The 14,728-nt window shown below is 39.6% G+C and overlaps 1 protein-coding gene across 21 annotated transcripts in view; it reads left to right on the top strand.

The window, feature by feature from the left end:
• Positions 1-14,728, top strand: part of Osbpl9 (oxysterol binding protein like 9) — a 140,195-nt gene that overhangs the window by 84,975 nt on the left and 40,492 nt on the right. For 12 of the 21 annotated variants that reach the window (XM_006977751.4, XM_015996484.3, XM_015996485.3 and 9 more), the window contains 3 exons: positions 11,357-11,452; positions 12,799-12,846; positions 14,158-14,187. In XM_006977751.4, coding sequence (XP_006977813.2) covers positions 11,357-11,452; positions 12,799-12,846; positions 14,158-14,187 — 174 coding nt within the window. Of the gene's footprint in view, positions 1-5,894; positions 5,964-6,375; positions 8,234-8,836; positions 9,003-11,356; positions 11,453-12,798; positions 12,847-14,157; positions 14,188-14,728 lie in introns of those variants that run through there. The other 9 variants (XM_006977749.4, XM_015996483.3, XM_006977748.4 and 6 more) reach the window with 3 other exon arrangements.

The raw sequence follows: 14,728 nt of genomic DNA, 5'->3' as shown, positions 1-14,728 counted from the left end.
TGGCCATAGCAGAGAGTCAGTGCATGTTTTTTGCCATGAATGAATGGTAATTTTTGCTCTCTGTGTGTATGGCAGGGGGGGGGAAGCGGGGGACTAGTATGGCAGTTTTGGCATTGAAGTTCATTTCTGTAGATACTTTAAAGAACTTGACTGTATATTGACTACAGCTCATTTTGTTTTTCTAATATGTGGTCTTTAGCCAAGTTGCTTACTCTGTTTCTTTGCATTCTTGGCATTCTAGAGCTTGTTTTAAACTCTGGTTGCTTTAGTCTTTATAAGTTTCAAGGTTATAGGGAATGAACAATAGTTCACTTGAGTTTTAGCATTCTTTGTCAGACTGTGGAAGACCTTGTATAGTTGAAAACTACAATTTCTTGGTTTTATTTAAATGAGATCAGCCATAGATCATCCCAGTGTAATGGAGTTTTTACTGTCTGCATGAACAGTCATTAACTTGGAGGTATTTGCTTCAGGAAATCCTAGAACAGGAAGGAAGAAAGCCTAAAATCTAATTGATCTCCATTCTCCCCACCTCCTCTATAAAAGGTGTCTTCCAAGTGATTTGCCAAGTCTGGAATAACTAGGGATTGAGCCTAAATCCAGGCTGTATCCTGGTGTTCTCGACACACCTCTACCCATTGCTCACCTTGCCTCTCAAACCGTAGGACTTTTTCTGATTCGGCCACTAATTTTGGTTTCCTTTGAAGTCAGCATCTAGATCTGAAAAAGACTCTCCAAGAGATGATTCTTCTTTGTTTCTCAGTCTGTGTATCCTGTGCTCTCCCTTCTTCCAGAAGCATTCTGTTCTCTTTGTGTGCCTCAGGAGGCTTTAGAGCCAATGTTCCAGGCTCTTTATTCTTGGGCTTTTGTTTGGCTTTAGCCCATGGGAGGCAGTGATAGAAGACTGAAGGGAAACCAAAGCTTGTAGGGTGTTACTGCTGTGCGCACCTCTTTGGAGCCATGGCTCCTGAAGCTCTTGTGTGCAGTCCTGGCTCCCCTTCAGGCTCACAGGGATAAAGCTTCCTTGCTGTTCGGAATTCCTAGAGTCCCACGGACTCTTTTGTTGGCTTGCTTAGCCCTGAATAGTCATTATGAAAGAAAGTCATCATGAAAGTCGGAACATTGCATTGGATGAGCCAGAGCCCACTGCTCTATTACAGACTCCTGCCTCTGTCCACGCCTGGATTCCCCGGTGCTCCCTCTTAAAGCCTCTCTTACCCTCTTTTCCTCTGCATCCTTTGGTGCCTTTCCCATTGCACTTACTTACTGTTCAAATCAGATACTCGAGACCAGTGGTTCTTACCCTCCCTAATGCTGTGACCCTTTATTTAATACAGTTTCTCATGTTGTAGTGACTTCCAACCATAACGTTATTTTTGTTATTACTGTAATTTTGCCACCGTTATGAATTATAATGTAAACATCTGTGTTTTCTGATGGTCTTAGACAACACCTGTGAAAAGGTCATTTGACCCCAAAGGGGTCATGACCTGCAGGCTGAGAAACCACTGTTCTAGACAGATGCTGATTTCAAATAGATGGAAACTCTTAGGTCAGGATCAGTGTCTGCTTCACCTTGGCATCTCTAGGGTGTCCAGCACAGAGTGTAGTCACAGGAGATACCCAATGAATAAATAATTATTGTAACATAGGACTAAAGCCCAGAGTAGTATGTGTAAAAATGTGTTTGTGACAAGACTTGGCATGAGAGAATGAAATTTGTCACTGCCTGATCATCTTATGTATCGCACTGCTGTTTATTGCAATAGCCTTTTGTCCTGTTAGCTCTTGTTTTTTTTTTTTTAATTAGAATTCCTCATCAGCATCGGACCTCAGCATCTGTGCAGTCTTTACTAACAGAGTGAGGCACTGTTTCAAGGGATGCTGATGTAGAACTTGCAGGAACATCTTTATGTTCTTCATGTAATAGTACGTAAGCACACTGAAGGATTCAGTACCCACCATCTTTTCTTCTCCTTCTTTCTCCTCCTCCTCCTTCCTCCTCCTCCTTCCTCCTCCTCCTTCTGCGTTTGCCACAAACCAAGCACTGGCTTGGGGGAAGATAGTAAAGAACAATGAATTCAGGTCATCTTGGTAGACTTCCAGCTTTTTTAATTGGACAATTTTGTGTGTACCTTGAGCAACTTTAGCAAAACGGAGCCTGTGTTTCCTTCCACTGGACATCCACGGGCAGCAGAAATCAGTTACACAAAGACAGTTTGGCAAACGCAGTGTAAGGGATACGGCTAGGACAGTGTGGAACCTATTCTTTTAAAGGTTGTTTTTCATTCAGCGTGAGCTAAAACCCTTTGGTATGTATGAGTGGTTTTATCATGCAAGTCCCCTTGTGCATTAATTTGCCAGCTTGTTGTCTGCTGTGCAGAGGTCGGGTCATGTCGGAAAAGCACAGTGGGTTTGTGTAGAAAACATTGCATAACCACAAGTAGTTAGGAGAATTCTCAGTGCTTGCTTAGATGCTCAGCTTACGGACTTACACGATCAATTTTACTTTCTCCTGTTTGCACGTAGAGCATATTTCCAGGAAATTTCCCAAAAACAACTGCATTTGGTAGATCTTTAAGAATAAAGCAAATTAAATGCTGATAATCTCAGACTAGGGAAGGCAAGAATGTTTGTTCCTCTGTTTCACAGTTTACTCAAATGCTGGGATAGCTTAACCTGATTGATAACCTGAGAAAAGGCTTAGAGAGTAAAATAAAGCCCCTGCCATGCAGGCCTGATGACCTGACTGAGCTCCCGGGACCCCACAGACGGTGGAGGGACAGCCTCAAACTCCAGAGTTGTCCTCTGTCCTCCACGTGCATTCTATGGCAGACTCCCACCGGAGAATAATAGCAAAATAAAATAAAAAAGCCTTCAAGTAGCCCAGCTAACTCAGTTGTCCCTGAAGAACAGCGTTGTTTGCAAACAACTTTCTTAGAAGTTGAGTCATGAGCATGTTGGCAGGAAGGGCATGGAATCCCCTCAGTGTCTTGCTTTGTTTTTTGTAAAGGGGCTCATTTTTTCCAGTATGCCAACAGTCTCTGTTTTCAGGGCTTTTTACTGCCTGGCGCTTTACCTTTAATTGATGTTACAAATTTGGCTATGATTCATTTCGATTGGAATGGGGTATTCCAGCAATGACAACTCTTTGGAAGATTTTAGAATTTCATAGATAATCTTAAAAGACTAAAACTGGTGATTTTGCATATAATTTAAAAAATGTATAGCTTGTGATTTCTGAATATTTTTCCATGCCCTTGATGTTTTTTTATAAAAGAAATACTTAGAAAAATTAAGTATGTCAAGCAAAAACTGTGAGAGGCTCTTGGTCCTCCTACTACTCTATGTAGTAGAATTTCAGTGCCTTTCCCTGTGTTTGATTCAGGAAGAGATGGAGGTATGGGGGGTATATAAACTTAAAAACACAGCTTACAATGTATTCCTAAAATGATTTCTAAAGTGTGCAGTTTCTATATCATTCATATCTGTGAGATAAGTATCAGTGCTAACTATTTTATAAAGGCCTATAAACTCGTTTCCATGATTGTTTTGTTTTGTTTTTTTGAGACAAGGTTTGTCTGTGTAGTCCTGGCTGTTCTGGAACTCACTCTGTAGACCAGGCTGGCCTTGAGCTCAGAGATCCACCTGCCTCTGCCTCCCGAGTGCTGGAATTGAAGGTGTGCACCACCACCACCCAGCTAAATTGTTCCATTTTTAAGAAATCTTACCACTTTATGGAGTCCATATTTATATTTTGCTCTGTCAGTGGAAGGGTGCATAAGAGTTTCATCTTAAGAACTAAACAGTTGTGCCCAGTCATGAATTTTAGTACTGGTCTGTACTGATCTTAATTCTTGATTCACCTATTGGGTGAAACAGCCCATTTCTGTCCTGTCTCTGTGTTAGCAATTTAGATTTTGTAGTTCATTTTTCTTTTTTTAAACAAAATGAAAACTTAAGTATTAAACTATTTCTTATATAAATTTAAAAATAGAAACAGTTTTAGTGGTTTATTTTGCTGTTGTTTAGAGTTGTGTTTAACCATTATAATTTTTGGTTTGGGTGGAAGCTTTCTTTATATTATTTGACTCTTGGTTCCCAAGGTAAATTATTAGATGCAACTTACATTTTATGCTTTAGGCATAATTACCAATAGTTTTCTGAACCATCCATACTGGGTTTTTCCCTCTGATCTGTTTGTTGGCTGTATTTTGCCACACTTTGCTTATTGCTTTTACTATTTTTATACCATCCATTATCTTCTTCAGGGTTCATCAACTTACTATGTTTTCTTTTTTAAAAGGAATGTTAAGTTTAATGCTTGTGTCTTTTTCTAGATTGTATATTCCCTAAGAAAAACTGCACATGGGTTATAGTATTATTTGCTAGTCTTCTTTGTTCTTTTTTTAAAAATCCATCAAAATGATTTGCCTGTGAAGTACTTTGTGGATCTTGGGACTAAAGGAAGTGAATTCTGGCTCTCCAAGGCTCCAGATCTAGAAAGGAAATTGAACAGCTTCTATTGGGTTCCTAGTCCCTCTTGTTGATGGGGGAATGAAAGGAGGGGCAGTGAGCTGTACTGACCACTCAGGTAGTCTGTTAGACGTTGCAGAGTTGGGATGCAACCTGCTCTGTCCTTAACGCTTGTTTGTGCTCATTCCACTACAGCTCCTTAGAAGATTTTCAGACCACATGTCTCTCCAGGCTACAAACTCCTTTCCAATAGTATTGTAACTTAATAGAAAAGTGTAGTAGCGTTTGTAGGTAGAGGAGTGGATTAGAATCTCAATCAAACATTCTAATTGGGGAGGAGTTGGAAGAGGGGAAGCTGCAATCCGAATATATTATATGAAAAAAAATCTATTTTCAGTAAAAAAAGAAATAATAATGGACGATCTGAATGTTCAGTAAGCACTTGTGAAATAGTTCAGTGTCAGTCTAGCTCACGATCTTTTCTCTTTTTTAAGACAAGGTTTTGCTTTGTAGCCCAGGCTAGCCTTGAACTTTCAGCTGTTCTCCTGCCTCGGCCTCCTAAGTACTGGGATTCTGGGCCTGAGCCTTGCCTATAACTACTTTACAATGTCATAAATGAGATAAAATGAGAAAGAAGTATGTAACAGACATTATAGTATAGTACTCTGAAAAAGTTCAGTATGTCTTATTCATGGTGAATCCATAGCATTAGTATTGTTCACTTAGAATTGAGAAAAGACCTTTTAGGGCATTCTTGGGGGTACCCAGCAGTTTTTGGTAAGAAACCGATAGCTACTATGTGGTTAAAAGGACCTAATTTGAAGCCATGTGTAGCCATGGGAAAATGTCTTCCAAGAAGGTGCAGTCGAGGGAAAAGTTGATCCGTGCTCAGTGTTATATGGGTGTTTAAAAACTGATGATCTTGTCTCCAAATGAATTGGTACTTGAATATTATATCTTTAGGGTTAAAAATACTCTACAGAATTGCTTACTTCAGGATTCCTCAGTAGCTCCAAGGCCTGTTCTTTAGCTGATGTGGGTGGACCGTGGGGCATAAATGTTTCAGGATGCTCAGGTAGCCAAGGATGTCATTAGTATCCCTCATGGAATCATGGGCACATGAAAATTACTAAGTTGTTTCTTTAGTATACTTTTTTGTTATTAAATGAACTTTCGACCAATCTGATAGAAAGACAGAATGGTGTCATTTCTCCAAGAGCTTAACATGCTAACTTAATTTTCTAAGAAACAGAAAAGCCAGTAATTTTGGCAGACTGTTTGGTTTTTAACTTGTCACTTGCTTGTGTCCTTATTTCCTCTGTGTAGATACAGTTTTCTCTTAGTCCTTTGCTTGATTAATGATGTCAGACGCGCAACATGGTAACTTTCTACTCTCTCTTTTCTTACCTTTATGGAAGATCAGTACCACACTTGCTTTTTTCCAGTCTTCTGGTATCTCTCCAGTTCTTGAATTTTCAAAAATAATTGTAAGTGATTGAATCGTAAGTATGCCCTCTGCTTCTTTGATTGGGTGAGAGGTCATCTCAAACGTGCCATCCCCAGGTGTTAGCATAGACTTTGCAGGTGCTCTTATTTTAATTAAAATGGCATTTGAGTAAAAATTCGTTAGTTTTAGTGTTTGTTTTGCTAATAAAATGCCTGTTGTCCATATTCTTACTTCCTTTCATTAGATGGGGTTTCTTTGAAGTTTTCCTTTGTTAATATTTTAAGCTATTTTTTTTTGTTTTATAGTTCTACTGCTGACTTTTTATCATTTTGAACTTTCTGTGAAGACTTATATAAATAATTTATTTCAAATATATTTTTCTTTTTAAACAAATTATTTGTTTTGAGGCAGGAACTAGTGTAGCTCAGGCTAGCTTTGAACTTGTGAACCTCCTGCCTCCACCTACCAGATGCTGGGATTCTAGGCATGTGCAATCACACATAGCTTCCTTTTCTTTTTTAGGGAGAACATTTTTTAAAAATTGTATACTATTTTGTTTTGTTTAAAAAAAATACTGCATCTAGCAAACTCAGCTCTTTAAGTTTTCATTAAGAAATAAGACTTTGATAGGAAACTGTCTCATTTTTCACATTCTTTTGTGTCTTCCTATTCAGTGTTATTCTTAGCTCCTCAAGTTACCCATAAATTTCTTTTCTTTTTTTTGGGGGGGAAGGGGATCCTGACATTTTCTCTATGTAGTCCTGGCTGTCCTGGGACTCACTATGTAGACCAGGCTGACTTTGAACTCAGAGATTCACCTGCCTCTGCCTCCCAGTGCTGAGGTAAAGGCATGTGTCACCACTACTTTGCTACCCTTAAGTTTCTTAATTCCTGATTATGGTCAAGAAGACCTTAAGCCACCTTTGGTCACTCTGACCTTTGTTTATTGGTCCATCACTACCAGCAGGAGTTATTTTAAAAGCTTTTACTGGTTGCCTCAAAAGTCTTACTAGGAGAGTCTCCAGAGCAAGCTATGATTTGCATGTACCTCAGGGTTTAAAAAAGAGCCCTTGTAATGCTCTTTTTAATGGAAGTGAAATATTCTGTTGTGTATTTAGTGTCCCACCTAAAATCATTAATAGGAATTGATTTAATTTAACTTGCTGACATGTTAGCTTTTAGGTACCCCCTGAGAATATCAAGCTAGTCCTGTATATTAGAAATTAGAAAATACTGATTACATTTTTCTTGTTATATCATAGACCATTTTGTGTTAGTTTCTCTATGACTGCTTTTAATCTTGTTAAAGTTAAAATTTGTTTTAGTGTTTTGAGAGAGACTGGCTGCCTAGAACTCTTGATCTTCTTTCTAAATGCTGAGACTTCCTTCTAAATGACTTTTAGTTAAAATGTAAAGTGAATTTCTATGCAGACTGAGAAGAAATAGAACTGTGGTCCATCAATCTTGTAAGCCAGAGAGCAGCAAGGTCCTGATTGCCAGCACTGCAATGTGGTCACTTCAGGTACTGCAGAAGGACATGGACAAGAGAAGAAAGGAAAGAGGGATCAGAGAACAGAAGTACAGAGACAGAAATCCAGAGGGAGCATGGGGAGCAGCAGTTGACATTTGGTGCAGCTGGTGCCACATGCATTTGTCTAGTGCTGAGACAGCCCAGAGGGTGCTGATGAGTGAATGGCACAGTTCCTGTCTTTGTGTCTTTCTTCAGAGAAGTCAGAGAGTAATGTGTTCAGTGTTAAAGCAAGTGCAGAATACTGTGAAACGTATCTGTTTGACTCCCAAACTGCTCTCTAGAAGTTTAAATCACACAGTTATTAAAGGTCTGCCCTGTTTGCAGTTCTTTCCAAAGGAAGATAGACCACCCTCAGCTTGGGAAAGGTCTATGTTCTTAGTCTTCTTAGTCTTATTTAAAAAGAAGTCTCCAGCACCAGTGGGATCGCTCACTGGGAAAGGCCCCTGATGCAGAGCCTGATGATCCAATTTCATTTCCTAGGATCCACACAAAGGAAGAACAGAACTAACTCCTTCAGGCTGCCCTCTGACATCCACACACGTGCAGTTCTCTCTCCCTCTTCTGTGTGTGTGTGTGTGTGTGTGTGTGTGTGTGTGTGAGAGAGAGAGAGAGAGAGAGAGAGAGAGAGAGAGAGAGAGAGAGAGAGAGAGAGAGAGAGAGAGAGGTGAGAGGTATATGGGCAATGAATAAAAGTACTTTTTTAAAGTTCCATTAAAAAAGGATCAATATGAATAAGTATGGTGTCTCCCTGTCTGAATATTGGCTGGAAAGAAGAACAGGTATAATACAATTTTTAAAGTTCTTTTTTGTTTTGTTTTTCGTGTGCATGTGTGTGTGTGCCTGTGTGAGTTCATGTGCATCGAGTGCCAGTGGAGGCCAGAAGAGGGTGTTAGATCCCCAGGAACTGGAGTTACATGACGTTGTGAGCCATTGTGTGAGCGCTGGCAGCTGAAGTACAGCCCTCTGCAAGAAAAAGCGCTCTGAGCTGCTAAGCTATCTCTTCAACCTTTTTTTTTTTTTTGAATAAAAACTCCAACAGCTTTATGTTTTTATTTTTATTTTACAAAATATAATCAGAAATTTAAAATGTCTTTTGTTATTCCATGAGATAAGGAGAGACAAGACAACTCAGACCTCACATCTAATGTCTGAGTGGGAGGACAGAAATGATGGCTGATGCTGAAACTGGTCATGATTTTAGTGCATTCTTAGTCATTTTCAGAAATGTGTCACTACTGTCACCTGCCTGGCCATGCTACTGATGAATGTGTACACATTATTTCATTGGCTGTAGATAAGTTAACTCTGTAGAATTCATTTTAAAGCACACCTACAATTTTTGGATTGCTGTGCAAGGGTGGTTAGGCCAGTTTTGCGATTTTAGGCTGATGACCATCATTAAAACCTCCCCATAAACATTCCGTAACGTGAGGTTATGAAGCCCGGGGTTTATTCTGCTGGTGAAGAAGTATCCAGGGGACTGAGAAGAGAGCCCAGTGAGGCTCATAGATCCAAGAAACAACAATTAACTCTGAAGAATTAATTGAGGTGGGGTTCAAACTTGAAGTTTAAATAATGTGTTTCTCTTCTGTAGAAGTTTCACTAACACATTTGTTTAAAAGGCACTGTTAATTACTTTGCTGACAGTGATAGTTCTAAATGAACTTAGAAGAGGAAATTTCTTAACGATCATCTTTCCTCTCTCCCACTCGCCTTCTATTCACTCTTGATCTTTTAAACTATTGAATAAGAACAGTGTATTTAACTGTTAGCTGGGTCTTGATAGTTAAATCATTGCTAATTATGCCATAATACTCTTGAAACAAAACAAAAACCAGGCCACGCATACCATCCCTGTTTTCCTGTGGTGTCTTAAGTGTCAGAAGGAACTGTCCCTTCTGTGAAATGTGATGTGTGAACTCCACTCTGCTCAGCAAACATTTTTAATACGAAGTTCTCTGGGATGTCTTTAAAAATGAAAAAGTGTAGCAGGGTGTGGTGGCATGCACAGGCAGATCTGAGAGTTCCAGGCCAGCCAGGGCTACATAGTAAGACCCTGTGTCAAAACAAACAAACCCCAAAAGAATGTGTTTAACTATAATTTTGTTATTATACGGATTGTGAATACATTGATTATAATTTTTCTTAAACATTGTTTTCATATATATCACTTATTGGAAAGGGTTTTTCCTCCAAAAAGTTTCTTTACATGCATGTAAAAAGCAAGTAAGGCAAGATTTATCAGCTTTAAATTTGAAAAAGAAAATAATCACAAGATAAATTGGCTTTTCCCATGGTCATAACAGGGTGTAAGTTTTAAAATTTTTAACATTTTGTGTCATCCTGTCCATTTTAGTTGGAGAAGGACAGCAGGAAATAGTAGTAACACACTGGTGTTTAGTAGATGGAGTAGCTGCTGCTTAGTGACAGGAGGCAGGGGGAAGGAGGTGGGGAGAGCTTGCTTAGAAACTAGGGACCAGGTTTGCAGCCCATGCTTCGGCATGTCAGTTTGATGTTGGGTCGTGTCATGCTTTAACAGTGATGAAGTGTTGTTACGTGTGCCCAGGCGGGGTGCTGCTATAATGTCAGTCAGCTCACTCAATGGAGACTACAAAACAAGCAGTGTGCCTTGGCCACAGGCAGGGGAGACAGGAACAGCTGAGTTTGTTGAGCTACACCATCTGCCACCCCCTTAGTACCGTTTTGTGGTTGACTTAGAAGTTGGTGGTGGTTCCTCGGGACAGGACAGCTGGGTGTGCAGGCTGGGAATGTGGTTCTCTCCAAGTGCTTAACCTTTACAACTAAGATTTGCTCTTTTAGTCAGAGATGGTTAAGAACTCAATTTCTTTTGAACAAAGTCAAAACAGGAAGCTTACGGTCTTTTGGGAACTTGAGATGTAGATGTACAAAAAGTAGGATATGCTGTTGCTGGACTTTTAGACTGAGAAAGAAGTGGGGCCTCTAATAAATAAACATTTACACCCTGTCCAGAGTGTAGTGTTCATGCCAAGACTGAAAGTGAATAGGGACCTTAATGAGGAGAGAAGGATCAGCAGTTACACTTAGGAAAGGCTGGGAGACTGTTTAGCCCAGGCTAGCTGTAAATTTATAATTCTGTCTTAGCCTCCCTAGTGCTAGGATTGTTGATATATGCCACCATGCTCAGCTTTCTTTAAAGCAACTTTTTTTTAATAAGGAAAAGAGAGGGTGGAAAACTTCTGAGCTGATGGAGTGGGTTAAGAATCTTTAATCCCAGCACTTGGGAGGCAGAGGCAGGTGGATCTCTGTGAGTTTGAGGACAGCCTGGTCTACAGAGGGAGTTCCAGGACAGCCAGAACTACATAGAGAAACAAACAAACAACAAACAAGTTAACGGACCAGTGGGTTAGCTCAGTAGGTTAGGCAGTTGCTGCCAAGCCTGAGTTCAGTTGCCAGGACCTGCGTGGTGGAGGTAGAAAACTGACTCCCACAAGCTGTCTTCTGACCTCCACACACATTGAGCCATCCCCTCCAACAGTAAATAATTGCAATTACAAAAAACCACACAAAGATTTTGGGGACAGGAAAAAATGGGGAGAAATAGGAAATAGTCTAGGAGGTTTTATATTTCTTAGCTAAATGACCATGGCTTTGGTGGAAAATCAATCCAGTTGTGGGGGGGGGCAGAGGTTTGGGGAAAAGGATTTTGAGGGCCAGGGAACCAACTCTGTCCTTTGAGCAGCAGCACATGTAGTTGATGAGAGGGAGGTTGATATAGTACTTTTCTTGGAAAATTTAAACAAACTCGTTTGTGTAAATATACTGTCTGTTTTGAAAGTTGAAATTCCTCATGTGTAAAGAGTTTCCTGTAGTAATACGTGTTGCTTGGGCACTGCCAGATCATTCACTTTGTTTTCCTCCAGGGTTTGGATTCAGGATTTGTTCCTAGTGTCCAAGACTTTGATAAGAAACTTACAGAGGCTGACGCTTACCTGCAGATCTTGATAGAACAACTAAAGGTATGATGTGCTGTTCTGATGTAAAGCAGTAAGTGTTGCTAAGCTGGACTTAGAAGTTACTTGATTGTCATTTACATCCCTCGTGGTTTCAGCAGTTTTTAAAGCTGACTCCTTAAAAGATCTCCTCAATCATATTGATAAAATTTATGTTCTGTAATTTTTAATTACTGAGAAAAGGATGTTGTAAGACCTTGGATTCTCCCTTCCTTTCATTTTTTTGGGGGGGTGGTGGTGACTGTATTTCTCTTTGAATTAAAATGATAGGTCATAGGAAGAAAAAGAAGCTCATTAACTTAGAAGACAAAGCAGAAAAAAAACTTTGAGTTTAAATCAGTATTTCAGGTTACTGAATGTCTTCTGTAGCTAGTGTCTATAATCCTAGCCCTTAAGCTGAAGCAGGAGGATCACCTATTTGAGGCTAACTATTAACCTACATAGTTCCCGGACAGCCTAGGCTACAAAATAAGACCCTATTTTAAAACAAAAGAGAAGTCTGTGGAGACACCGGGGAGATGGCTCAGGGCTTGATGTGCAGGCGTGGGGGTCTGCGTTTGGGTTCCCAGCACTCGTGTAAAAACCGGGCACAGCACGGAGGATACCACAAGCTTTCTGGGCACCATTAAGTCAAGTGTGAGCTCCTTATTTGTTGAGACAGATACCCTGTCTCCAGAAATAAGGTAGAAAATGATAGAAGACACCCAGTGTTCTCTGGCCTCCACATAGAATGTGCGCACACACACATAAACATACACACATGCATGCTACACACTTTTTTTTTTTTTTTTTTTAAGTTCAAAAAAATCATAGTTTTGGAGATAGAGAGATGGCTCTTTCAGTAAAAGCGGCTGGTAAGAAAGCAAGAGGCCCTAGTTGAAATCCCTAGCCAGCAGCAGCTCCGTAAAAAGCATTGCCGCAAGAGCTTATAAGCACGCCACTGCAGGATGGAGACAGGCAGAGCCTGGGAGCTTGCTGGCCAGGTAGCCTACTCAGGACAGGTTCAGTGAGAATTCCCGTCTCACAGAGCAAAGTGGAGAGTGGGAGAGGACAGTGGACATGCTCCTCTGGCCTTCACATGTACTCACATGCACATGAATTGCAAACATAGACAAAAATCACGTGTTTTTTTTGGCTGTAATTCTACCCTAGCATTTGATCTTAGCAGTTCAAAGTCATTCACACAGAAGAATGATTTAATATAGAACCTTGAAAAAATTTATTCTGTGTTAAAAATGCATGTTAGCCACAGCAGAAATGCTTAGGAACTGAGGTTTACTTCTCTGTTTAGAAAGTGTACACAATGTAATAAAATATCTTGATACTAAAAGTGTCCTTTTCATACCCTGTAGCTTTTTGATGACAAGCTTCAAAATTGTAAAGACGATGAACAGAGAAAGGTAATTTCTACAACTATAATTTTACTTAATTTTTTAAAATTCAAAAGCTTTTTGGAAAAGTAATGGAAGTATATCAGTATTTTATTATAATAATATTGTTGAATCTGGGGGAACTAAGGCATGCTTAGAATCCCAGCTCTGGGGAGGCTGAGGCAGGAAGATCAGGAGTTCTTGGGCAACTTGCACTATCTAGCAAGATTCTATATAAAACAAAACAAAATGAATGAGGCATGGTGGCACATGTGTTTAATCCCAGCACATGAAGCTTTGTGAGTTTGAGGCCAGTGAGGACTACAAATGAGACCCCATCTCAAAACAACAAGAACAAAAACCCCAAACTTACCAAAAACAATTATTACTGACTTACTATATACTACTGCAGTGTGCCCTCAAGTGGTGGTTTCTGGTAAGTATTCAGTTACAGCTTGATAATTAAATAAAAGCATAATAATCAGATTTTAATATAATTCTGTTTTGCAAGTATTAGATGTTTGTAAGTTCTTCTCTATATAAAATGTGTTGAAGGTAGAAAGTTATTAAAATTCTAGGGCATGGAGGCTCACACCATTAATCCCAGGCCAGTCTGGTCTGCATAGTTTGTTCCAGGACACTCAGAGCTGCACAGTGAGACCCTGTCTCACAAAACAAACAACAAAACAAAAAGAAAGTTACTGTTTCCCTGTGGTCACGTCAGATAGAGAGGACTGCTCAGAATAGCAGGTGGCGGTGGGAGCCTGTGCTTGTACCCCAGGCCTCCAGGCCTTGGTTTCCCTGGATTTGGGGGTGTTCATGGGTGCCACACCTTCTCTTTTCTTGCCCTGTTCCCGGTGCAGCCTTTTATTTTTATTTTTATTTTTTTTTTTTTTGTTTGCCATTTTGCTATTTTGCTTTCCTGCTAACGGTGGCTGTGCAGTTGGGTCTGCTACAGTTAATAACAATATTAGCTTTGGAATCTATTTCTAGATTATTTAAAAGACACTTTAGGGAAGGTTTTTGTGTTGTTGTCATGAAGTCTATAATAAATATAAAATCTCTTCAGGAAAGGTATAAGAATGTTTTATACTTTCTTACACGTTTTGAAGTGTATGAATTTTATGAATGTTTATCTGTAAAATATTTGGAATTTTAAACTTAAATACTGGCTTTAGACTAAAAAATATAACAAAAAAGTATTTCCTTTCTAACTTGATTACACTAACTTAGAATAATGTAAGTAAAAAAAAAAAAACCTTTAAATACTTGATCCTAAAAACAATAGTATGTACCTCTTTGTAATTCTCATTATTTCTATTTAAAACTTATTTTTCACAGAAAGTTGAAACTCTCAAAGACACAACAAATGTAAGTTCTGTATTAAACTCTGACTTCAATTGAGAAGCTGCTTTTAAATGTCCCTTTTAACCCGCTGCTGCTAATAAGAACAAGCATTGTCTTGGTTTCTGTGGATTTTATGAGAGTGTTGAAGAATTGAGTCTTGGGCCACAGATTTATTGTCCCTGTGGTTGAAATTGATCCCATGCACCGTTTTGTTTCTGGTCTTAACTTCAGTGGTATCTTGGGATAAAAGTGTCCCCCATGCATAGGAGGTTGGGGGTGGAGGCAGAAGGATTAGAAGTAAAGGCCGACCTCTGCTACATAGTGAGTCTCAAGCCAGCCTGGGACAGTTTTGAGACCCTGTCTCTACAACAACAACAAAAACAAAAACAAGGAAAGAAAAAAGCTGGTATCCCATATCTGAGGTACTTGGCACTGGATCATATGCACATGCATAACGTAAGATCGACAGAGGAGGGGACTCCAGTCTGAGCACAAGATGTGGCTATGGTTCTTAAATACCTTACTTTGCAGTTGATGCTTGCAGTTTGACCCTCTGACACCTGAA

Source organism: Peromyscus maniculatus, chromosome 2 (assembly GCF_049852395.1).
Source record: "Peromyscus maniculatus bairdii isolate BWxNUB_F1_BW_parent chromosome 2, HU_Pman_BW_mat_3.1, whole genome shotgun sequence".
Classification (NCBI taxonomy): Eukaryota; Metazoa; Chordata; class Mammalia; order Rodentia; family Cricetidae; genus Peromyscus; species Peromyscus maniculatus.
This window is presented reverse-complemented; position numbering and strand designations above follow the sequence as displayed.